The sequence below is a fragment of the Protobothrops mucrosquamatus genome, unplaced genomic scaffold (assembly GCF_001527695.2).
Source record: "Protobothrops mucrosquamatus isolate PMUCROS unplaced genomic scaffold, P.Mucros_1.0 scaffold6, whole genome shotgun sequence".
Classification (NCBI taxonomy): domain Eukaryota; kingdom Metazoa; phylum Chordata; class Lepidosauria; order Squamata; family Viperidae; genus Protobothrops; species Protobothrops mucrosquamatus.
The window spans coordinates 4074352-4101192 of NW_015386393.1; the positions used below are offsets into that span (position 1 = coordinate 4074352).

The window sequence follows — 26841 nt, forward strand, 5'->3', positions numbered from 1 at the left end:
AGAATGGCAGCCTCTGATTTTTTTACATGACAAAAATTCAATCAGGGATGGGTGAACTAAAGAATTACGGTACTTTTGCTCACAGGATGCTAAATGGATAAATAATCTGGCCTGTCATAATGTACCTTCTTATGTTCTTAAGCCCTCCCATCTGCCATACAGGGATAATAATACTGACTTACCTTTTTGGACTGTTGAAAAGGCTGCAAGGTAGAAGCAGAAAGCTGAGTTATATCTTTCAACCTTGGTTTAGCAATATTCATTGATTCACAGGCAAAAAGGCTGTTCACCTCATGGGTTGCCAAATTTATTGGAAGGTTCTGATATTCAAACTCCAAATTTGAATCACTATTACTCAAATTATTTTGAATATATAAAATAATAAAGCACTTAAGATTCAGATCCCTCTGCAAAATAATGTGGGACATACACTGAAATGACTATAGACATCCTCAATATTATCCATAGTAAGAAAAATTTAATTAGCAAAGGGAACAGGTTTGGTAATGGCCTCTGTTATGTGAGAAATAGAAATACACATTGTAGTTTTCTATAGTGAGAACAGCACTGTATCATGCTGTGTAAAAAAAAATTGAAAATACGGATTATCTAGAAATCGGCATGAATGAAGGCTGGTAGAGGCAGTCTTGAAGCAGACATATTTCAGCTTAAGCCACCAATCCCCAGCCTTTCCAGCTTTGTGGACGGGGTGGGGGGAGGGAAAATGATTACGTGGGAGAGGCGGGTGAGCACGCATGTGGGTGCAGCTCTAATGGAGCTATGTGTGTGAGCTGCTCACGCAGGTGGAGCTGCGTGTACTCACCCGCCGCTTCTGTGGCCCGGTTCCAAACAAGCCGTAGCCCAGTAGTGGGCCACGGCCCGGGGACCCCTGGCTTAAGCAACTTTTAGTGTTTTTCTACTTAGCCTGAGGAAAAATTCTGGAAACTTTTCAGATGGTTCCACACCCTTCTTTGTGTAAAATATCGTCTAACCATGGATTTTGGATTTTCTTAGGTCTACCTTTGTTTTGATCATGTTAATAACTGACTTTTCTGAAAAATAACAAGTTGGGGGCGGGGAGAGGGTGGGTAATTCAGATAAATATTAAGGTACTTTTCTTTAAAAATAAAACTAAAGGGAGACTATATGGGACCTGCACAAGACATTTCCAAAAAATTTTCCATCTTAATAAAGCTGTTCATTTGCCCGTTCGACTGGTACTCTTTAAGAGATGACATATCATTGAGTAATATCCATACTGTCCTGTGTTTTAACCATGGTTCATTAACCAAGTCATAAGATTGGGGAACCACAATACAGTCATAGTGGTTATGTACAGTTAATTGGTTTCACATAACACCACCATTCTAATTTAATGTAATGGATGAATCCATCCAACGAGTCTAGATAGTTTCTTCTTTCCATCTAAAATCTTGCTATGCTTTTGCAGATCCTACCTAAACTCCTGCAATTCACTTTTTCATCAGTATGCAGTCTATTATCTACACTGCCTCTTACCTCTGGGTTAACCCACAGAAGGCTAGCTTTGTTTGTCCTTCCACTGACAGGTAAACATGTTTTTATTCAGGCAGGCGCATAGGCTTTAGGATATTACTGAAATAGATTTTAATTGGCGAGTTACAGTAAAGCTGCTTCACTGATTATTTTTAATTGTTATTAATGTTTTCATTCTAATCCTGTTTTTATCCACAATAGCATTAGTTGCTCGGCATGTTATTTTTACAGAACAGCAGAATACAAATTTAGCAACAAGAAACTCTAGCTGCCATAACAGATTGCTTCCCCTCCCCCCAGTCTAAGCCTTTTGTGTGAATCTCATTATTTAGCTACCACAATTCAAAACCACTTACTATAACTTTTGTGTTGTAGGATACTGTAAAAATGAGAACCAGTTTGGCGAAATGATTAAAGGCATTGGGGGCTTGAAGCCAGGAGAATGTGAGTTCTAATGTTGCTTTAGGCACAGAAGCCAGTTGGGTGACTTTGGACCCCCTCTTTTTCCTAGGAAGGAGCCAGTGGCAAGCCACTTCTAAAAGATACTGTCAAAAGGAGAAAAAAAGCCCCCAGCACTCCACATTGTTTGTGTAGTTGTCAGGAGTCAAGACTGACCAAAAGACACAAAATACATATATAGGAGCAGCCTAGATTGTGAGAGAAATGCATCAGTAGTCATGATCAAGTATCTCCCAGATTCAGAAACTGTGTTAAATTTATTGAGGTAATTTAGAAACAGGATAGGAAAGCCTAGAATCAGATACAAATGACTTGTCAGTATTGGCTGGGTGGTAGGCACTGTATTCGGCCATTGTTTGCTGATGAAACCACAATAGATTGTCACTGCACAACAAACCATGCCATAAAATTGAAATAACTTGGCTAGCCATCGACTGCTTTATCTGGCAGCATCGTAAATGTCCCAGAAGAATACCCTCCATATTCCTTTGAAATAAAAATAGGCAGTCACGGTAATCCTTGACTTACAGCCATTGTTTAGCGACTGAAGTTATAACAGCATTGAAAAAAGTGACCAATAACCAGTCTTCACAATGCTCATTCCCATAGTCACATGATCAAAATTTTCAACTGTTTCAGTCTCCTGGGGTCATGCAATTGCCATTTGCTACCTTCCCAGGCAGCTTCAGACAAAGTCAATAGACTGAGGAAGCTGAATTCATTTAAAGACAGCACGATTCCCTTAACACCTACAGTGATTTGTTTTAACTTTGGCAAAAGTCATAAAATCAGGATTGAATCATTTAACTGCCTCGTTTAGCAACGAAATTCTGACTCTGTGATCATGAAAATTACCTATAAAAGCAGAAATTGAGATTTTCTCCCCTTGAGACAACACGATCCTCAGGCAATGAAAGCTAAGCAGTCTGAGATACGTGGAGAAAAGTTCTATGGTAATACTGGCTGCACATATGTGCATCAATGGCTAACTATTCTGGTATATTGTTACATTATGGAAAAACATGGTATTAAGTTATGCAGAATACAAATATACATCGGTAGAAAGAAAGCGTCCCCTAGTGGTTGTTTAAATGACGTCAACAAACTCAGTTTCAACTAATGACATTTCTTTATACGAGTCTTTTTTTCTGTCTTGCACTTCAGTAGAGACGCAGATTAAACCTGCACCCCGTTAAACCAAGTCAATTAAAGATAAAGAGTGTTCTGCAAAAACCCTATTCAGTGGCTAAAAAAAAAAAGAGAGAAAAGCTTAACGAAGTTTTGTATCAGCCCGCAGACTCCCTTCCGTGTGTGGGGGGGGGGCTGTAAAAAGTCCAGAGAGGAAGAAAAAAACCGGACTCGTCTTACACCGTAAATCGGCAACCTGCCTGCTACCTAACGCATTTTAACTCCGCAGGTCGTGAGAACGCAGACCCAGAAAAGAAGGAAGAAGTCACGTGGCTTTAAAAGCAAGGACCCGGATTACAATCGCACGCTCTCCCGTTGCCCGGCGGTCTGTAGGTCAGCATCTTGGCACGCCCGCTGGACGTCCTCTCCCAAGTCCGCCTCCTCTCAGCTTTCTTCCGGCGGAAAGTGCCGGTCTAGGACTAGAAACCTAAAAGCCATGGTCTCTGACTTCCCGCCCCTCTTTTGCTTAGAGGTGAGCCTTCTTGAACCCGCACGGTCGCCGTAGGACATTTGCGTTACCAAGCGTCTTGACGTAATTTGACGCAGCGTGTGGCGGTCTTACTCCCTGTAAGGGGGGGGAGGAAAGAGGAAAAGGAGGAAGCAAGATGGCGGAGGCCTCCCCGCAGCCGGGACGGTATTTTTGCCACTGCTGTTCGGCCGAGATCGCGCCGCGCTTACCGGTGAGGAGGGGAAAGGAAGGGTCGGTGGTGATAGTAATACCGGAGCTGATTCGTCTTCAGCTTGACGTTCTCCTGATGAGCTTGGACTGCAATTCCCACCGTCCCCATCCAGCATGGCCGTTAGCCTGATGGCTGAGAGTGATGGGAACTGTAGTTTTGAAAGATATGGAGAGTGTCAAGTCGCCGAAGGGTGATATACTCCTTTTGATTTTCATTCCGCTTTAATTTCCTCACTTGGTAACCCAAGGTAGACTAGCCGTATACGTGGAGGATCCACTGAAAGTGGGAGGTGGGTGTCGGTGCCTTTCCAGATTTTTCCCTAGTAGTCTGCACTTCCTCTCACCTGTTCCTGTTGCTCGGTGGGAATGATGGGCCTTTGAATCCAGCACATGTGAAACATGCCAGGCTGGGGGAGACTGGTTTCACTTTTGATACACTGTTAAAACAGAAGTGGTGAGTCTGTAGGCCTCCAGATACTTGGCTCGAGCTGCCGCTGCCTATGGAGGGCATTGTGGGCAGGTTCGTTTAGGATTCTCCGAGACTCATCTGTTGACATTTATTTCATAAAAAATGGTATCTCTCAGAACCAAATTGCTGCGAGGGCTGCTGCAGGAGAGAAATCCCCTCACGTCCAGCTTCCCGCTAAGAAATTCATCAGTATCAAAAGGAAAGAAAAAATCCTAGAGCATAACGAAAGGTGGGGCAACTAAGACAACCTTTTTACATATATAGCCATAGTACTGCACATAGGAAAATGTGATGTGTCTTAAATGTATCACAAATTGAACACAACCCAATAATCTAATGCCCTGCTAATTAAATGTAGTCTTAGGCAGGATGAATAAAAAGTGTAATGATATTCTTACATACTATATCATCTATGTATATTCAGGGTTGTTGTGTGTATTGCCTGCTTCATCATGAAAGTATATAATTAATCTGATACTTTAAGAAGCGTGAGATGCTTTGTTGGTTGCAGAAGGCTAACACAATTCTTCTCTGGAATGTCATTGTGCATGTCACTTTGCAAAAAGCAGGTATAGTAGCTTTTATCCCAAAAGTGTTACTGTTTAAAAATAGGAAAACTGATGAGAAGTTTGGAAAATGGGTCATTGGAGCATGTAATTATTTTAGCTAAGGTGAGTTGATTGGACCATAGTCAATAATTTCATTTTATTTCTGTGTTAAGATTCATGTGGAATTCTATCTTTTAAGAAAACCATAGATGGAATTAAAGGTAATCAAGATAGTGAAGGGTTTGGAAATCAAGTGTTATGAAAGACTTGGATTGTCATTCCAGAGAGCAGGATTGAGATAAGCAGGTTGAAATTAGAAGCATATTTTTACCAAGAACCTATAAATAATAAAACTCTGTAGCAGTGAAACTCATGGGCTACGGAAGCACGGTCCAACTTTCACTGAAAGTATTGAGAAGGGGCTTGAATTACATGGCTACCTAAATACCATCTTGTTTGATGTTTCAATGCTTTTCGTGTATTATTTCTCCCTTTTACCCATGAACACAACCATTCAGCTTTGCTTGTCATTTGCATTGTAGTTTTCAGAGGTAGTAACCTCTGGTTTGCTCCTGAGGGGATAAAATAATGGAGGATAAGGGTTGCCTTCTGGTCTATTTTGTGGACTTCCTTTAGGGCAGGCATGTTAAACTGCCAGCCCACAGGCCAGATGCATCACGCCGAAACCGCACCCGTGCCGGCAATAGGGAAAAAGTTGCGATACATCACGCGATGTCACGTGACATTGCAAGTTTGACATGCCTGCTTTTAGGGCATTTGTATGACCATGGTGGGAAGCAGGATGCTGAACAGGATGGACTTATCTTGGTTTCAGTCAACAGGGCTTCTTGCTTTTTTTCTCAGTTGCACCTATTATCCAGGATGTTTTTTTTAAAACAATGTTCAGCATTTGAGGCTGAATCCACCTTTAGCTTTCATGGTAAGTGGTCCTCTCCTTTTCCTTTTAAAAGCCTGTTGGCTAATGGCTGTGGATGGACTCGACTTCCATAAGGATGTATCTGAGTGTAAGAAGAGCCATGATAGATCAGAGCAAGGTAAGCCCATCTAGCTCAACCCTTGATTCCAGTGGGAGGTCAAAAACCCAAACATGAAACAATATAACTCTTTCTTATACATGCATATAAGAATGTATATACAGGCTGTTGAACAAGCAGGCTCAGTTTAGTTTATCCTACTTACTTGTTAATAAAAAGACCTGGTCCCTCCTAAGAATATGCAGAGGCCTTTTAGATCAGATTAAAGTTCCATCATATGCTGCTCCAAATTTGAACCAAGGAACCCAAGTTATGGGGCAGTATAATGTGTGCTCAATCTTCTGCTTCATGCTTCAGTATGGCATGTAGAGTGACACTGACTTCCAGTATTATTCCTTCAGTCAGGGAATTTTGGAAGTTGTAGTCACAAATGCCTGGAGAACATCTTATGGCAGGGGTCTTAAAACTTGGCCCTTTTATGACTTGTGGACTTCAACTCCCAGAATTCCTCAGCCAGGCATGTTGGCTGAGGAATTCTGGGACTTGAAGTCCACAAGTCATAAAAGGGCCAAGTTTGAAGACACCTGTCCTATGGAGATGGCTGGTGTAAAGTTTATGACTAGAAAATTAGCATGAAATACTTTTCTTTGATAGGCAGGTATTGTGGATGAACTCAAGCTACATCTGTGCTTCTGTTGCTTAGAACAGTGTTTATCAACCTTAGCAACTTTAAAATGCATGAACTTCAATTCCCTATGCCCACTGGAGAATTCTGGGAACTGAAGTCCGTGTATCTTAAAGTTGCCAACATTGAGAAACACTGGCTTAGCCTTAGAACAATAGTGCTAAAAGATAGTTTTGTTTCCTTTAATTTAGCTTCAGCCAGATGCTTTTGAAGAGATCAGAGAGTATTTTTTTTTATAAATGTTCTCTTTTCCCAAATGTTTAACATTCAGGGATAGACTTTGGCCCTGCATTCTATCTTCACTACCAAAGGCAGCAGCTGTTCCTAAGCTTGTGGTCCAGTTGAGTCAGAGGAATTTGTGAGTGGAAATGGTGCAAGCAGAACAGCAGCCGAAGGCTGAGTGGGAAGGATAACTGCCAGGGTAGAGCTTAATTGCAAGGGAAGATAGGTAAAGATATGTTCTCCTTTGAGTCAAATTCAACATCAGTGTGGTATCTTTGTCAACAGTGCAGAAATGTATTGTTGCCTCCTTCCAGGATGTTTGCAGCTTTGGGATTTCTGGTGGTCTCCCTTTCAAATACTAATCCAATATCTGATCCCACATAGTGGAGTTTCTACTTGGGTGCTGCCACCTAACTGTCTGTGAGAAGTTGCAATGGAGTTAAAAACAGATCCAGAACCAAGATAGTAATTTTCAGTATTGACAATTCTTAGGTAGAAATGTTCACGAGAAAAAGAGATGGTATTCCCGGTGATACTCTGTGAAACAGGACATTCCCAAAATATCCTAAGGTCTCCGCATGTCATTGGTTTGGAAAGATTTTAAAAACTTACATTTTCCCCAAGCTGGTGATGAAAATGATTGTGTTACTTCTCTAGCAGGTTTTCATTGAATCTATTCATGTGTGTTTTCTGTTAAGAATGTACTTGATGGGTTAATTGCAAGTTATGAGTTGGTTACACTAAAACAGCTGGCTGAGGAATTCTGGGGGTTGAAGTCCACAAGTCATAAAAGGGCCAGGGTTGAAGATCCCTGCACTAATATATATATATATTGAAGTTTTGTAAGACACCTTGGGAAGATAGTGGCCTTGAAAGTCAATTAAGAAACATTTTAAAAAAGTATGATAATGAAAGCAGAGTCTCTGCTTGTTGGGTTTCTAGAATCCCAGATAAAGGTGTTCTGCTGTTAATCTCTGCTTATTTGCATGTTGATCGTTGGTGGGAGGTGTCCCTACCTGCAATCAACACCCAGATGAACAGAGATTAACACCAACATTGACATCAGACCAACAATCAGGAAGTAAACAATACCCCAATCAAGGAACTGCCAAACAAGCTAACAATAAATAGCCCAACCAAAGAACTAAGATAAGATAACCTTTATTGTCATTTTTATACTGTGGGCACGATGGCACACATCAAAAATGAAATTTAGTTGCCCGCACTCAAAGTGAAACGCATACATGACACACACCTAAACATACTATGAACAACATATGTATAGACTCACATCCCTACATATACATAGCAAATATTAAATATTGTCCATCTTGAATATATAACGGAAGGAGGAAGCTTGAGAGTTCTCAAGGTTAATGCTGTATGGAATGAAACTATGGCTGAATCTGGATGTTCTGCTTAGGATATCACGAAGCCTCCTCCTCCCAGAAGGTAACAAGGAAAACAGGTCGTGAAGAGGATGTGTAGTGTCCCAGACAATCTTACGGACCCTGCTCAAGCAGCGCTTCTGTGCTATGTCCTGGATGGGAGGGAACGAACTGCCAATGATTTTTTCGGCCATTCTCACCACTCTCTGCACCGCCTTCCTGTCTGAAGCAGTGATGCCTCCAAACCAGACTGTGATGCTGTAGTGACTAGAATATAAATTGAGAGTAAACTCCACTCCCTACCAGCACGGATGATGTTACCTAATTTGAGTAATGATATCTGCAAGGAAACAATAAAGCTCAGAGAGCACAAAGTACCCCTCATGCCAATAAGATTTACATATGCTATACCAGGGATCTTCAAACTTGGCCCTTTTATGACTTGTAGACTTCAACTCCCAGAATTCCTGAGCCAGGCACATGTGCCTGGCTGAAGAATTCTGGGAGTTGAAGTCCACAAGTCATAAAAGGGCCAAGTTTGAAGACCCCTGTGCTATACAGACCATGATTTTGTTTTTACTATGATTAATTGAATGAGTCTAAATTTATTAGGGTTTTTTTTCCCAACATACTTATCTGTAAATGTTGGATTACAACTCACATTGGCTGGATTCATGCATCGTGGCAACCTTGATGTAGTTTACTTAGTTTCAGTTTAGTGTGCCATGTAAACTCTGCTATTAAGGTTTGTAATGACAGGCTGTCAGTTAGCATGTGTACACCCAGCCAGTTACAGTTTATGAAATAAGTTAAGCAAACAATGATCAGTGTGCCCAACCCAGCAGATTGCATATTGGGAAAAGTTAGATAAAGGCACCCGCAGCTCATCCAGATTGCCTTCAGAGACGGAAGCCTTGGTGGAAGTGTTAAGGATGCATTTTCATGTAGCAGAGCCAGCCTTGGGATTTCTCCTAGGAAAGCACTTTGCCCAACAAGGTGCTCGGAACCAAAAGACTTGAAGCTGCAAACTAATAGTTAAGTGTTGCATGGAATACAAAATATGACTTGTATGGGATCAGTGGTTCACTCTACTTTCACTTTGGTCAGTTAGATGCCTTCAGACAGCCAACTTATATGTTTTGGGACTCTAGTCTACTTCTACTGTTGTCTCTGACACTTGCGGTCTGGAAGCTAACTGTCTCTGGAACTTGAATTTGTATATAGCTGTTATAAGCTATTTTCTACTTCCCGGCATTCCTCATAATTTTTGAAACCACATTAAATGGTAGCTATCACCACATCTTGAGGCAGCAATTGATGTCTTGGGTGAAGGACTGGTATTTGTTTTGTTTTTTTTTTAAAAAAAACAATGTTTCTCAATCTTGGCCACTTTAAGATGTATGGACTTTAATTTCCAGAATTCCCTAGCTAGCATGGCTGGCTGAGGAATTCTGGGAGTTGAAGTCCACTCATCTTAAAGTTACCACGGGTATGAAATACTGGTTTAAGGACAAGCACTCTGTCCTTAAATGACTCCTCCTAAATAGCACATCTTTTAAAGGGGGGGGGGCAAGATGTAGAGAATAATTTGTTCATTTTTCTTCCAAGGACATCAGCTTAGCTTCAGCAGATACTGAAAATATGACTAACACAAATCTTTGATACCTGAGAATATCAGCCAGGCTGTATGTACCTGAGTCCATGACCTGATTAATAAAGCATGCTAAGTCATATGGTGGTTTGCAAACTGCAATGTGATGACTAGATTCATTAGACATGCTGAACCATAGAATTCGAGAGCTGAAAAGGATCACTGGACTCTTGAACAAAGTCTGCAATTTAGTGCAGGAATCTAAACTGAAGCATCTTCAGACTATAATCTAACAGGTTATATTAAGGATTAACCCAACATGTCACCCATTCATTCAGTGTACAAGTGGATTCACACTTTGCACTATGCTTGATGTTTGTTTAGTTTGGATTAATGTGTTATTCAAAACTCAGCCAATTGCAGACAGTGGTGTAGGAATCCAGTTTGAGTCTTGCACTCTAAAGCTAAACCATTTCATTGTTTGCTAGATTTTTATTTAACATGTTTAAATCTGTTGGTTATGGTTTATAAACCTTGGGTTCTTACTTGAATGGCTTAATGTAACACACTAACCCCAAAACAAACAACCCATATTGTCATCCTGCACAAAATATCATGCAAAGTAGGCAAAGTGCAAAATGGCTTATATTTTGTTGTGAATGTAAAATGTTTAAAAAGCTTAGGTCAGTGGTATACTTTGCTTAGGTTGGATTAACATATTGCTAAAACTCAGCCAGTTGTAGGTCATGATGTAGGAGCAGGTATAGTACAGTTTGCCTCTTGCATTCCCTTATCTGCCCACTTAGTGATTGGGTTTCTCACATGTCACTTTTCCATAAAATGTTTATGTGGTGACCACAGTTAAATAAATCATGATTTAGCACTATATAAATCCCGCCACAAGCTGATTTCGCACATTGTGCTAAATTATAACACAGCTTGCTTTGTTTTAGTCAAGTGTCTTGTCTGAATCAGATTTGTGGGTTTTAAACCATGTTTTATAATTTATCTCAAAGACTATTATGACTTGTGTAACGAACTGTGGTTAATGCAGACCGTATCTCAGCACACTGAGTGAATCTTGCAAATATTGCCATCATCATCATCATCATCATCATCTATTCATTAAGGAAACCTTGTGTTCAGTCTGGGCAAACTAGTTTCCCCAAGCAGACCGGCTTTCTGCTGCCCTCACCGCCCTTTCAGAGTTTGGTTCTTAATTGTAGCCAAGCAGCTTACCACTTTCACACCCTGTCCACTTATTGGTGTAATCCTGACTAGTCATGGACTTTGTGTCACAGTGATGGCTGTGCTTTGCTGGAGCTGGTTGGTTACCTTCTCCCCTTAAATCCCTCACCGTCCTGTGGTTCCTGGCAACCTGTTAAAGCATTCTGTCATCACCCAGCCAAACCTTAGCTACATCAGACTTGAAGAATGTTGGTAAAGACTTACCACTTTACTTTTTGTTCTAGTTGTCATTGTTATTAACCTGCCTTCTCATTGTTATTATAAATATAAACCACACTCAGAATACAAGCCCTAACTTGGATTTTGTCTGCTCGGAGAGCTCTCCTGGTTCATGATCACCTGGGAACACCCTTCCCCAAGATGGTGCCCTTCCAATGCATGAGGGCTGCTGTTAGAATTCTGGGAGTTGAGGTCCATTTGTCTGCAGAGCTCCCAGGAGAGAAAAGTCTGCCCTAGATGTTGTGGAAAGAGCACCATTACGCGGATGTCCCAAAGGTGCTTATTTCAAGAGGCAACTGGACTTTCTTGTTTTTCTTTGAAGACGTTTCACTTCTTATCCAAGAAGCTTCTTCAGCCCAGAACTGAAGAAGCTTCTTGGATAAGAAGCGAAACGTTTTCAAAGAAAAACTAGAAAGTCCAGTTGCCTCTTGAAAAAAAGCACCTTTGGGAAAACCATGATCTGGACTGGAGGACTGAGTATCGTCATAGATCATTACATGGAGTTTAGTCAGCTGGGAAGTTCAGTCCCAAGTGAGCAAGGTATACATAGCTACATGTCTTTGGAGAGCAACTTTATTTTGTACACGAAAAGTAAATCAGTGCCTTAGTTAAAGAAATCAAGCAGCCAAGTACTATGCATGCTTACTCCAAAGGCAGGATAAGAATGAGCCCTGGGTTACTATGAATAGTGGTGATATTGTCGCATTTGGACACAACAGGAAGTTGAGGTCTAAAGGAAACTGACTTAACAGAAAAGAATGGAGTGCTGGTTACTTGCAGCCCACTTTTTCTGCCAGAGGATGATGGCAAGGTAAGCTAGTGAGGGAAAGGAAGCTGATTATTTTATCTCAGCCAAGATATTTGACTTTTTACTTCCAAGGGATTGTAAATTAAGGTTAGTGTTCAGTTTACAAATCCTGGCTTCTTTGGAAGCGGCAAATTCCAAGCCCGTTTTACATAATATTCTTTTACAAAAAATAGTTTCTATTCAGGAATTTTATGTAATAGAAAAAATATGAATTTAAGAAAAAAAGAATAAAGGAAAGTGGTGAATAGGAAACAGGAAATAAATTTATCATCTATCCTCCTCCTCCTTTACAGTTAACCACGTGATTCCCTCCTTCTCATATTTTCCCCTTTCCAATCATCAGATCCATCAGTCACCAGTTCATTTTTACCGTTTTCAGCAAAAGGCCCATAATGCGTTTCCCATAGCATTCATTTTGTGGAGTAATTAAACCATATTTGCTGGTGGCCATAGGCAGCCAGGTGCAAATTGGCTCTGGGTGCTGGTTCTGCAGTCTGCAGCATCTCCCTCGGTCAGGGGTAGGCAACCTTGGCTCTTTTATGACTCGTGGACTTCAACTCCCAGAATTCCTGAGCCAGCCATGCTGAGGGGAAAGGGAGAGGTTTCCAAGCTGAGCCATGCTGGCTCAGGAATTCTGGGAGTTGAAGTCCACGAGTCATAAAAGAGCCAAGGTTGCCTACCCCTGATCTAGGTGCATGCCTAGTTTCTAACCACATCTGACTTATATCTTTCAAGAATAGTTTTATTTCGTTAAAAAAATAGGACATGCCACCGAGGATAATAGTAGAGAGCATTCTATGGTGGGTCAGCTAGAGAAGGTGTGATAGAATATATTGCCAAGTCCACCCTTCTGTCCCCAATAGCTAGATTTTGGGGTTTTTTTCCAAGAATTTTATTAACATTATATAAAATACAGAAGACAATACAGATAGTAGAAAGTGGGGAAGGGAAAGAAAAGGGGATGGAAGGTGTATGTACCTGGGGAAAGAAAAAAAAAGTCCAACTTTTTTCAGCGCAATAAAGTACAGAATAAAATTACAGCCTCAACTTTTTTACTTCACCAGCTTAATAAGTACTAGCTATTTCTATATCAACTAACTATATTAATCAGCAAAATCCAACGTCAAGGGTTCATTTTTCTCTGTCTTGAGCACAAAGTCCAGAAGCGGTTTCCAAGTAATAGCTGCCATTTTGTGAACACACTGTCTCCCCCGATAGCCATTTTGAGGAATGCCCACAATGCATTCCTGCAAGTTCAAATGTGCCCATAATCTCAGGAAGGTTCTGGCAGGCAGCTTGTTCTGATAAATCAGAGTTCTTCAGAATGCCAGCCTGCTGTTGCAGGCAAGCCTGCCGCCCAAGGAAGTTCCTCCCCCAGCTTTTAACCGTCCTTTCACTCTGTATTCAGAAAAAAATGCTTGATCCCATTAAGCCAGTCCATGTGCTTTCTCCTTCACATGTAATTATTTTTAGGTGATACAAGTAGTTCTCGACTCACGACCACAGTTGAGCCCAACATTTCTGTTGCTGAATGAAATAGTGGTTAAGTGAGTTTTCCCCAGTTTTACGACCTTTCTTGCCACAGTTGCTAAGGGGAATCTGGCTTTCCCCCCTTAACTTTGCTTGTCAGAAGGTCGCAAAAGGTGATCACATATCCCCCTGGACACTACAGCCATCATCAATGTGAGTCAGTTGCCAAGCATCTGAATTTTGATTGCATGACCATGGGGATGCTGCAATGGTTGTGAGTGTGAATAATGATCATGTCCTTTTTTTTAGTGCCACTGTAGCTTTGAATGGTCACTAAAGGAACAGTTGTAAGTCAAGGACTATTTGTACTTGAATTCAGCTTTGCTTCTCCTCTTTATCTTGGGAATATAATTTTTGCATGTGAGACAATTATCCACTATGGCAGGGATAGGCAACCTTGGCTCTTTTATGACTCGTGGACTTCAACTCCCAGAATTCCTGAGCCAGCCATTCTGAGAATTGAAGTCCACGAGTCATAAAAGAGCCAAGGTTGCCTACCCCTGCACTAGGGGAACCTCTTCCCGTGTATCTCAGAAAATAGAACCACTTTTAGTTTAGAGGGTTCTTGTTTGCTAACTTTTTAAATATGCAAAAAACGTATATCACTACTACTATGCCAGAGCGAAGTGGTAGAAAATCTGTAAGTCAGTGTTTCTCAACCTTGCTGGCTGGGGAATTCTGGGAGTTGAAGTCCACTCATCTTTAAATGGCTATGGTTGAGAAACACTGCTGCAAGCGATTCTAATTCATCAAAAGTTAGCTGCTAATGGAGGCAAGGCTGGGCCTGTTGAATTGTGGAACATTGAAGTCCGGACAGTGATTGACTGATGCTCTTGCCAGAGACATCCTGGCGGGGTCTCCATCTTTTACTCCTTGCTGGATTTTTGAATGTAAAGCATTCTCACACAACATTTCCTCCTGTAGGATTACATTTGCCCAAGGTGCGAATCTGGTTTTATTGAAGAGCTGCCTGAAGAACCAAGGTAACAAGCCTTTTTTATTTTTGAAATAAATGCGTATGTGGGGTAGCTCTGCCTCAGGCGTTGACAAGATTTTCCCAAGAACTATTTTCTGTCTGCATGTGAGGGGGTGGATCCACATATAGATCAGTATGATTGGTGGATAGGAAGCTTTGTACTGAAAACTCCCCATATCTAGAAGATATGCAAAGCTGATGAAGGTCCTTAGCCAAAATCTTCTTTTCCTTAGAATAACTGACTCTTTCCGTCATCCTTGGCCACAGGCCAAGAAGGAAAAACTCTGTTCATTTCCCAACATTTTTGTCCCCTTCTTCCTGGCCCACTTCCCTCAGATGCCTTCATGAATGATCTCCCTTGTCTGAAGTTGGAGGTGATCAGTGCTTTTTTGAAGAAAAAAAAAAAAAGGTGCCAGAACTAACACACGTTATACAACCCACCTTGCCTACCCTACAAGGTTTACCTTTGTAGTTGGGGGAAAAAACCCTTCAATTTTTAGTGTATCTGAAAGACTAGGATTTTGTTCAAGGTAAGTTAATACTGTTAATGTTACCATGCACTGTGTGGCTTTAAATTACAAGAAGGCATTTTATTAATCTTTTGGGACATTTACCATTGGCATACCCATTTAGTTTAATGAGTGGAAATGTCAGCTTTCTATGTGGAATGAAATTGGCCCAATAAAACAAAATTTGGTTGCCTGTAAAAGATTGGAATTATTTTTAAGAAGTTGTCAAACAAGGTGGAAAAAATTACATTTGGAGTTTAATATGAATATTGATTTGAAACAAATTAAAGTTGAAACTTTGTCAGTGAACAGATTACTTTTAATTTACCTTTAAGTTAAACCCAGTTTAATAAATAGATCTGATTAAACCTCATACTGTAGGTCTACCTTTACATCTGACCAGTACATAATTAATATATATTAATAATAATAATAATAATACCTTCAAATCACAAGACATTGGCTTTATTCTTATTCTTCCCCTCTGCAGTTTGAATATAAAGTATAAAAGACTAAAAAGATTTTCGTAGACATCCCAGCCTTTGAACTACCCAAGGAACTGAAACAGCAAAGTTTTGCTATCAGGCAAGCTTCCACGCCAGCCGCCTTTCTTTCCTCTCACTTCGCCTCTTTTTAACCTCACACCCCACTTTCTGTAAGGGAGGGCAAAAGGCTCACTCACCTTCTCGTGAAAGATGGCCTCCATGTTTATGGGTCTCCCACCACCACCATCGGCTTCCACACCACATGATCCGACCCAACCAATCAAGCCACGCTCTGTGGCGCTCCGGCACCTCATGGCTCCTCCTAGAGGAGGCAGACAGCGCCAGAGGGGACCCCGCTCACACCATACCGCCAGCGGAACATTTTCAAAAACAATGAGAATAGGAAGGGAAACAATAGGAAAAGAACGCAACTCTGGAAAATCCATTGAAAAAAAGGTGCTGGAACTCCGTTCCGGTGCGTTCTATGACAAAAAAAAGCCCTGGACGTGATACAGTCTTATTTCCTCAGTTTGTTTCTGCCACACATATTTCAAGGAAAGAGTGGCACACAAACTGATTAAATGTCATTAGCTGACTCATATCTTGTGCAAGTCGTATGCTTAAGCAATGCTAAATTTGCAAGATCAGTTTAGATCCTAATATGGGTAGTCCTTGAAATGCAGCTGGTTGCTTAGCAACCATTCAAAGTTATGACCGATCCCCAAGAGGGGACTTATGACCTGGATTCGAAGATCCGACAATTGGTCCCTCTCAATGGCCATGTGACCAAACTTCGGTCGCTCAGCAACATGTCCACATTTGCAGGTGTTTGCAGTGTCCTGGTGTCACATGACTGCATTTTATGTCTGCAAACTGCTACTTCTGGTTTTCAGCAAAACTGCATCTACCGAACCTTTGGTTTGCTTAACAGCTGTGGTCATTTGTTTCATGACTGTGGTGGTTCACTTAATGACTACTGCAAAAATATGCTAAAATAGGATGGTTGACATACGACCTTAATGGGCAAATTCCATTATGTTCATATGTCAAGGACTACTTGTATCCATAACGCAACAAATGACTTGGCCTTGATATCAGCCCTTTGATGTAAAGGGGGTCAAGAAAGAGGTTCCATAAGAAATGCTAAAACTCTCCCGATATATATAATTGTAGAATCTTGAAAGCCTGTTTCCCCTTCTTTCCCTCTTGGACCAAAGAGAATCAAGGTGGAGTAACCTTGAGTTTCTTTCTCACACTTTCCCATATCTTGGGCTAAGCTCATATTTTTTTCAAGGCTGTATTTATACCTCTTTACACTGGAGCCTCCTGCTTTCCAGGTATGCCCTCTCTTTAGAAATGGTGGTGCCGATAAAACCTGCCCTAGTGGTAGCTTTGTAACTGGATGTCTATGGAGCTTCTCGGTCATCCAGGAGGTCACAGTTGTCCCAAAGGTGCTTTTCAAAAGGCAACTGATCTTTCTTGGGTTTTTTCTCCTTGGAAGTGCTTCGCTTCTCATCCAAGAAGCTTCTTCAGTTCTTTTGAAAAGTACCTTTGGGACTTTGCAGTTAGAGTTGAGGTCTCCAGTGTGGTGCCCGGAGGTATAATAAGCCTTCAGATACCTCTTTTAATCTCTGTCAGGAACTGAGACCCATTCTTACATCAAAAATAGAAACTAAAAGTTAAAAAAAAGGGGGAAGTAGGTATGCTACAGAGATAAACATCATCCTCCAGTGCAATCTTTGTTTCTAAGTATGTCCGAGGGCCTCATGGACTTCCTTAGAAAAATCACAAATTGCTGCCCAGGGTTTTGCTAAAGAAAACGACATAGGAGGATTCTATGTAGAATTTTGTAGCTGCTTCTGTCGGCAGCCCAGAAGGTGAGAACTTCCCAATAGTGCCCACCAGCTCAGAAAGGTTGGCAAATTCTTCTCTTCAAAATCCTCTTGTATATCACAAGAAAAAAAAATTTGGGGGGAGGGGGTCCCCCTTATATCTGACAAAAATGCATTGTTTTCCCTCAGTTTTAGAGTGAGTTATGTGGAAGGGTTTGCATCTATTCCTGACTTTTTGGTGAACTCCTCGGCTGTTATGAATTCTAACAAGCCCTACATTCTGCCGTGTGCTCACTGGCAATGTTAAATTTTATATCAAGGCTCTCAGTCAAGAACTATATTACCGTTGTTGTCTGCTATTTTTGCTTTATTTCCTTGTTAAAATAAAAGCAGATTTGAATTTATTCAAGTTAAATTCAACGGTTCCGGTTCCATACTAGGACCATTCCTGTATTAGGCCGGCTCAAAAGTCGCCAAAAGCACACTTTTTAATTTGACCGCAAGGTTGCAAAAACCCGATAAAAGAAGAAGAGGTTAAAAATGTCTTAATGTTGGTGGCAGAAAGGATTTCAGGAGAGAATATGGGAGGAGGCTGCAGACATTTAAATTAGCTTCTGCTCCCAGCTGGGATGGTTTCAGGTTTTAACCTGGTTAAACCCCTGGGATTACCAGTTTCAGATTGCAGTAAAATAAATGATACGCTTCTGCTCCTTCTTCCTTTCCCAGTAGATAAATACATTTAATTAAAACAGGTCTATTGTATCCTCCACAATAGGTACGCTGGAGCAGTTTTACACCTTATCAAAGATACAATAATATAATTTAAGTCACTGAAAGTAAATCTCCTTGTTTGCAGGAAGGGGTTTTCTTCTGAATAGCTTACACAGCATGCAGTATACATAAAGCAAGGAAGAGAAGATTCATCCAGCAGAGGTTATTTCTCTCTCTGCCAGGAACATTTGGCATGTGTGGGGCCCTGAAAAGGAATTTAAAGCACAGCCTTATTTATCTTTTATAAGTATAGTGTTAGGTGCTGCTGAGCCTCCTGTCCCACTGCGCAGGTTCACCACCTATTTAAAAGCAGAAGAAATCGTAAGACAAGGAAGTTGAAGAGAAGGGAGAATTGTTTTTTCCCCAGTTTGAGAAAAAAACTGAAAGGTAGATTACTGAATGAAGAAGAAATGGAAAGATTAAAAAAAGAAATACACGTAGAAGGAAAAGAGAAAAATAAATATTGGCAATTTTTCTTTTCCCCAAAAGAAGACCTATTACAGATTGTTTCTATTACTCTTGTAAACCCAACACAAGTTACCTCATTATTTTATTATTATTATTATTATTAAATTTATTTGCCACCTGCCTTGCTACGGGGCTATTCTAGGTGGTTCACAACCATAAGCAATGAAAAAAAGGAGGTTTGAACAAACAAAAGTTAAATAATAGAACAATCAGACAACAACAATAAGAAAACACATTGGTATGACTATTTAAAAAAAGACCTCATCTATATTGTGGTGGGTTTTGTTTTGTTTTTTAAAGAGAGAGGCACCTAAAAATGTAGTTTCCCTTATCTGACTTTAGTTCTTGTCTAGCATTCTCAGGAATTCTAATTTCCATCTTACTCGGCTAATTTGTTTTTTTTTTTTTTTTCCTTAACCTGTTCCAGAAATGTTGAAAATGGGTCCAGCTCTTCAGCCTCGACCAGTGACCAGGCCAGACATCCGTTTGAGGTGAGTTCTTTATGCATAAAATCTCCATTCAGTAAAATGAGTATAAATACATTGATAGACAATTAAGAAAACCCACAAAAGGTTTACCCAGGATCTTTATATCTTCCCCCTTTTTCTTTCAGAGAGGGGTGGGAGATTCCAGTCCTAAGAGACCCTGCAGTTGGGAAAGGAATGGAGAGCATCTGTTAGGGTCAATGGATGGTTTTCTTTTTGCCTGCTGAGAATTCGGTGCAGTGCCTAGAATCCTCTTCAGTCAGACCCCTGTTTCTCAGCCTTTTTCACTTTGAGGTCTGTGCACTTCAGTTCCCAGCATTGCTAGCTGGGGAATTCTGGGAGTTGAAGTCTACACATCTTAAACTTGCTAAGATTGGGAAACACTTGAGTTAGACTGGGGGTAGGCAACCTTGGCTCTTTTATGACTTGTGGACCTCAACTCCCAGAATTCCTGAGCCAGCCATTCTGGCTCAAGAATTCTGGGAGTTGAAGTCCACGAGTCATAAAAGAGCCAAGATTGCCTACCCCTGAGTTAGACCAAGCCAAGCGTTCTCAATTCCCTGGAGCCAGGCTGCTAGCCATAGTGAATCATCCATCCATTGTGGATTGAAAAGTTTTGTTCCTTCAACTCTGCTTCAGGTTTTGCAGCACAATTAGACAGGCTGGTGACTGTATACACCACTAGCTTCACGGACACCTCGCTTGGCACTCAATCAGACCCCTTTTTAAAATTTCAAGCGTAATGCAGGAAGCTCCTACAAAGAAGAAGCCTCTAGCATTATATTTATTTCTGTGAGTGCCTTTGGGCCTCACTGGCAGAAAATAGAAATAGAGGATCCATCCCGGGGCTTTCAATACTTAGCTATGCAGAAGAAACAGAAAAAGGAAGTTAGGTTGCTAAGGAGAGTCCTAGAGAAGATGGCAGAGGAAAAAAAACATTGGTAGATATTTTGGGACCGGCAGCCATTTTGTAAACAGGCCACTTTCTTGCCATAGCAACCATTTGATGAGAGTGCCTATGATTATGTGCTTCCAAAATTCCAGAGGTGCCAGAGTGGCTTTCCAGAGCTAAGACTGAATGGCAGAAAAGCAGAAAGAGGCACCCAAATCAGACATTTGGAGTTTCAATTTCCATAAGCTTCAGACAGGATGAATAATGGTGAAGGACTATGGGAGCTTTAATTCCACAGTGGGACGATGTCAGCTTACCTGTCCCCCATCACAGGCAGTGCTGGGCTTCTGGCCTGTCTCCACATGTCATCTTTCTCTATTCTAAGCAGTTTCCTTTTTTTTCCTGTCTGGCTCTTTCTCTCTCCTTTCTAGAATGTGGATCAACCCCTCTTCACCCTCCCGCAGGGCTACGGCCAGTTTGCCTTTGGGATAATCGACGACAGTTTTGAGTTCCCGGCCTTTGGGTCCAACACACAAACAGAAGATAACCGCGATGCTGAGAACAGGCGGGAGAGGGAACATCAGTCTCGGCACCGATATGGAGCCAGGCAACCTCGGGCTCGTTTCACCGCACGACGGGCGGCTGGCAGACATGAGGGAGTCCCCACACTAGAAGGGTGAGGACAGTTTATCCAACTCTAATGGTCAAGTCATAAGTGTCACTTCTTTGAATATAGGTCCTTTAAAACCATGGAAGTGGATTCCTGGTTCATGTTGACTGCTGATTCCATTTGGATGTAGGAGGACAGTAGTTTGGGGAGTGGGTGTGGGGAGTCTACCAAATTAGTTGGAACTGCACTGTCCACAAACTGGAAGGGCCACACCAGGTTGGAGATGAAAGGTCCTGTACAATTACAAGATTAAGTTGCAGTTCTTCCAGAGTTGAAGAATTGGGCACTGCACATTTCTCCAGCCACCATTTGAAGGTCACTATAGCAGGGGTCTCCGACCTTGGCAACTTTAAGACTTATGGACTTCAACTCCCAGAATTCTTCAGCCAGCATGAGACTGAGGAATTCTGAGAGTTGGTCCACAAGTCTTAAAGTTGCCAAGGTTGGAAACCCCTGCACTACAGCATGGCCACTGTAGAAAAGAAGGCAGCCAGCAATGCTTAAGTGATAGATCCATATGTTACTTCAGGGTGAGATTAGAAGAGGCAGTTTTGAAAAGTATGAGAAGGAAATACTTTATCCAAGAGTAAGCTTATCCTCTATTGCTTTAGAAAGATCTGCACTGAAGAATAACAGGATCATTCCGGGGTCCCCTTTGTAATAGTCAGCAGCACCATCCTTGATATCCACTAGCTTCTTTCCAGACCAGGTTGAAAACGAAAATAAGTGTGTTGAGAAGAAGACAGAATGGATGCTTTGAACCTTCAAGAGTCTGATGGGGCTCATGTATCCCTTTAAAAATCCCAAAGTGGGAAAATCAATCCAGGAGGTTGCAAAGGCTAACCATTTGGGGCCCAAACCAGTTGGTTTTGGACATGACAGATGGAGTGAGGGGAACTGTATACCAAGTCTTGAAAAATAAAACAGAAAGCAGTTATAGACGAGTGCTTTGCTTATGCTCACCTGGCCGGAAAAAAAGGACAAGCGTGAGCTGGGATGATTGAGAGAAACCTGGGACTAGAAGGAGGAGGGTGGTATGTTGGTTGGGTCAAGGACAACTCGGCTCAGCCAGCTCATCGCCAGCAGCTCACTGCTGACAGCTCACCATCACCAAGTTGCTTCTGCCAACTCAGCAGTGCCAAGTTGCTTCTGCCAACTCAGCAGTGCCAAGTTGCCGCAGGACAACTCAACACAGCCGACTTGTCACAGAGACAACTTGCCGCGGGTGGCTAGAAGGAGAGCTGGGTGAGTAAGTGGGTAGGCAGAGTGCAGAGCGGTGGCTGGGGGCTTCCCATTTTCACACACACACACACTGCCGCGGCCGCTGTTGTCCCTAGCTCTGGGCCGAAGAGGCCAAGGAAGGCAGCAGCAGCTGGAGGCATCCCATTTTCACACACACCTCAGCGGCACTGCTACCGAGCTCTAGGCAAAGAGGCCGGGGTCAGCAGCAGTGGGGAGTGTGAAAATGGGACCCCCTCTTCCCAGCCACCCGCCGTCCTGCCCACCGTCACCACCACCATACCTGGCTTTTTCGGCATGGAGCACGGCACGGCAGCAGTGGTGGGGCTGTGAAAATGGGATGCTCTTGGCTGCCGCACTCCCACCTGCAGCCGTCCCCGGTCTCTTTGTCCTGGAGCTCAGCAGCAGCAGCCCCAGAGGGTGCGAAAACGAGAAGTCCTCCAGCCGCCACCACTCTGGGCTCTGTGCATCTGCCTGCCCGCCCAGCTCTCCCTCTGGCTGCCCACGGCGAATTGTCCCCATGGTGAGTTGGCTGTGTGAAGTTGTCCTACCACGACATGGCAGCAATGAGTTGGCAGAGGCAACTGGGTGGCGGTGAGCTGGCAGCAACGAGCTGGCCGCACTGAGCTGGCTGCACCTAGTTGTCCCATTCTGATGTTAGTTATATGGACTATCTATTTATTTTATTCCATTTAGTGTCGCCTAAGTTGAAGCAACTCTGCTGGCTCATGACACACCAGACAAACTAAACTAGAACAGAACAGAACAAAAATAACAATCAAAACAAAACAAAACAGGATAGAAATCATAGAATTCATTCCCTAATAGTGCCCCTAGTACAGGTAGTTTTTGACCTCGGGTAGCAAATGTTTTGAGTTACGGCAGACCTAAAGAAAGGTATTATGAGGGCTGTGAAGTGGTATTAAGGCTAAGTGCTATGGCTACAACCTGGGTTTGAAGTTCCAACGACCAGCCCCTCCCCTTCCCCCGTGATCACATGATTGCATTTTGGGTGCTCGACTACCAGCCTGTATCTGCAGCCATTTGCAATGTCCTGCAGTCATGTGACCACCAGCTTTTACTTTCAGTTTCCAGCAAAAAAAAGCACCCATTGGAAACGATGGGTTTTTGCTTAGCAACCGTAGCATTTGCTTAACGATTGCAGATTCGCTTTGCGACTGTGTGGTGATTTACTTAACGCAGAAAATGTAAAGCCGGATCAGTCACGTGATGACCCACTTAATGACCGGCCCAATTTAAAACCACAATTCCAGGCTCAATTACGGTTATAAGTTGAGGATCACCGGTATTCTCTTAAAATTCCACATATTCCTCCCATCACCCAGAAATTAAGGAACCGTCAGCTCATTCAGCAACTCTCTTCTCCCTGCTCCAGAATGCCCCAGAAATTTTATTATTTTATTTATTTATTTATTTGTTTTTCTTTTGGCAGAATTATCCAGCAGCTGGTCAACGGAATTATAGCACCGACCACGATACCAAATCTCGGAGTGGGACCTTGGTGAGTCGGTCAGAGCATTGCTTTAGATCAATGTATCTCAAGCTTAGCAAGTGTAAGAGGTATGGACTTCCAACTCCCAAAATTCTGGCTGACGGGGGAATTCTGGGAGTTGGTCCGCACGTCTTTAAGAAGAAGAAGAAAAAAAAAGTGGAATTCTTAGGCTTATTCTAAGAATCCTCCAAAGTCAATAAACCTTGACCCTCTGCCTCACGGCAGCCAGCCAGTTCCAGTGAAGGCTTAACGTTTCCTCCTGTCCTTTCTTTGTTTTGGTGCTTTCTATTTATAAAGGGGAGTCTTGCATTCAAATCCCATGGACTACGCTTGGGGCGCCAACGGCTTGGATGCCATTATTACTCAGGTACAGCTGGCTGTGTGTAGGGCACATCTCTTCCTTTGGAGGGGCAGGGAGGGGGGGGCAGAACGGTGGCATACAGAGGGCTCAGAGCTTAGGACCCTCACGTCCTCTTCTGTGGGCTCCCACTGAGATACAGCTTAATTCTAGGAGGCTCAAGTCCCATTAGCTAAAGCAGCGGTTCTCAACCTGTGGGTCGCGACCCCTTTGGGGGTCGAACGACCCTTTTACAGGGGTCGCCTAAGACCATCGGAAAACACATAATTACATATAATGCTTTAATTATGTTCAATTTGTAACAATGAAAATACATCCTGCATATCAGATATTTACATTACGATTCATAACAGTAGCAAAATTACAGTTATGATGTAGCAACGAAAATAATTTTATGGTGGGGGGTCACCACAACATGAGGAACTGTATTAAAGGGTCGCGGCATTAGGAAGGTTGAGAACCACTGAGTTAAAGGGAAACTCCATGTTAGGGAAGAATCCAGCCCAGGACTTGTAGTTAGAGGCCAACAGCAGAAAAAGTCTGTAGCCTACAAATCCTGCTTGTGTGGTTTGTGCAGGTACTGGGCTAAAACCAGGGAGGAAACAGAGTGTTTACTATTGAGCCCAGCTTGGTCTGTGCAGCAAATGTATATAAAAACTGTATAACTATTTACAGTTACAAACACGACCAAGGTGAGATCCTTCCAAGTATCCATATTTTGGTTAATATTACTTACAGGTAGTCCTTGACTCAAGCCATTCATTTAGTGACTGTTCGAAGTTATAGCACTGGAAAAAAAATGAAAATTTTTTTCATACTTAACGACCGTTGCAGCATCCCCGTGGTCATGTGATCAAAATTCAGACGCTTGGCAACCGGCATGTATTTATGACGGTTGCAGTGTCCCAGGGTCACGGGATCTCCTTTTGCCACCTTCTGATAAGCCGTCAACAGGGAAGGCAGGTTCATTTCACAACCGTGTCACTAGCTTGACAGCTTGCAGTGATTCGCTTAACTCTGGCAAGGAAAGTCGTATAATGGGGCAAAAGTCATTTAACGGCTGTCTCGCTTAGCAACAGAAATTTTGGGCTCAGTTGTGGTCGTCAGTCAAGGATTACCTGTACTAATAATTCTTATCATTTGGTTAGTATATGAATAATTTGGCGGTAACTGTGTACATGTCTCCCATCAAACATTTGGAGTTAGAAAGCGGATGGGAACGGGAGGTTTTAAGCATGTGGGGTTCTTGTTCTGAAAAATAGTTTAAAGCAGTGTTTCTCAGCAACTTTTAAGACAGGTGGACTTCAACTCCCAGAATTCCCCAGCCAGTCAGCCGTGCTGGCTGGAGAATTCTGGGAGTTGAAGTCCATCTATCTTAAAGTTGCCAACTTTGAGAAACACTGGTTTAAAGGAGGCTGAAACTTGGGTTTTGTAGAGCGGCTCAGTGGAATGGAGGCGCTTTTGAACGGGACAGCAGAAGCCTAGCCTGAAAATTGGAGGATTGGAAGTGGTTGTGCTTCCTTGGCTAGCGCCTGTCCAAGCTCATCTGGAGGAGTTCAGTTGGTTTTTTGATCATAACTGAGCTTTTAAGTTTGTGACCTCTAGACTGGCTCCTAGCTGCTCTCGCCATCTTTATTGGGTGGGTGGGTAAGTAGCCCCAACAGGCAAAGGAGAGGGTTGCTGTTACGTTGCCATTAACAGGAGGCTGCAAATTTAGCTGACCCTGGTTATCCGGATACCCAGGCCTAAGACAGTGTGGATGGTGGGGGTGTTGTTTTTTAGACATGGACTGCTACACTGGGGTTCAAACGGGATGCTGAGACATTCCCCCCCCCCCCAAATGGACAGGCGGGAGGAAGGACAGCCTGTAAGAAGAATTCATTTTAACCCTGAATTTATTTCAGCAGGCTGACCTTCTCTGAGCTAGGAAGTTGTGAAGGCTTTGGCCTGGGTAATTCTTGGATGAGAGACTCCAGGGAATTCCAAGCTTGATTTACAGCCACAATCTGGCAGCAGCGTTGGGACTGTTCACTCCTTCCTTTGTCACCCTCTTTCTTTCTTTCAGCTGCTGAATCAATTTGAAAACACCGGCCCACCTCCTGCAGACAAGGAGAAGATTCAGGCCCTTCCAACCATTCATATAACAGAGGAACATGTCGGTAAGGGCGTCCTCATTTTTCTGCCTCTCTTTCCCCCCCCTCTCCTCCTCCCCCCATACATTCAGAAAGACCTGGATCCCCTCTAATCCAGTGTTTCTCAACCTTGACCATTTTAAGGCATGTGGACTTCAACTCCCAGAATTCCACAGCCAGCATTGCTGGCTGTGGAATTCTGGGAGTTGAAGTCCACATGCCTTAAAATGGTCAAGGTTGAGAAACACTGCGTCTAATCAGAGGTTTCATTTGAATAGCATTATTATTTTTAACAGATTCTGCTGTCTTATTGTTAAGTTTTTGTTGGCCAGCTTTCCTCCTCCTCCTCCTTTGTCCCTTGGTTTATTCTCCACTTCAGGGTTGGCGGCTTTAATTCCTTTCTGTGGTTGGTAACCAGAGACAGGCAAGGTTTCCTAGGCTCACCCTAGATTAACTTGGAACCGATCTCAGCTTGTTCCTCAAACTTCAGAAGATTACGGCTTTGGTTTGTTGCCAAGGGCCTGCAAAACAGAACCACCTTTCATTCTCTTTAATCTCCTCCTATTCACACGGAATGGGGACATATTTCTCAAGCCGAGCCTTGCTCCTTTGACTACAGTGCTGTATTATGTTCAGCACCTGAAGCTGACAGGCCGAAGAAGACTGGCGTTTCGGCCTTCCGAAAAGAAGCAGAACCGTAAATGTCTTCAGCCACCCAGTCAGTAGGTTGAGAGCAATGTAGGGGTAGTTCTCGACTTAACAACCATTTAGTTCAGCGGTTCTCAACCTATGGGTCGCGACCCCATTTGGGGTCGATCGACCATTTCACGGGGGTCGCCAAGCAAGGCTGTCCGCCATTTTTTTCCCCTTTTCCGGCGGGTGCCTTACCTCCCTTGGGCTGGGCCAGCTGGTGGTCGGCCTGCTCCGTCTCTGCCGCTTGCCAGCTACGCCTCGGCCGGCGCAGGGG

At 42.7% G+C, this 26841-nt stretch overlaps 1 protein-coding gene across 1 annotated transcript in view; it reads left to right on the forward strand.

Annotated features, from left to right (window-relative positions):
* The first annotated feature begins 3752 nt into the window (after positions 1–3752).
* RNF126 (ring finger protein 126) overlaps positions 3753–26841 on the forward strand; it is a 27769-nt gene continuing 4680 nt past the window's right edge. The window contains exons 1-7 of the mRNA XM_015810006.1: positions 3753–3842; positions 14469–14527; positions 19013–19076; positions 20394–20638; positions 23325–23393; positions 23682–23751; positions 25808–25901. Of these exons, the coding sequence (XP_015665492.1) occupies positions 3768–3842; positions 14469–14527; positions 19013–19076; positions 20394–20638; positions 23325–23393; positions 23682–23751; positions 25808–25901 (676 nt within the window). The 5' untranslated portion in view covers positions 3753–3767. The remainder of the gene's footprint in view (positions 3843–14468; positions 14528–19012; positions 19077–20393; positions 20639–23324; positions 23394–23681; positions 23752–25807; positions 25902–26841) is intronic.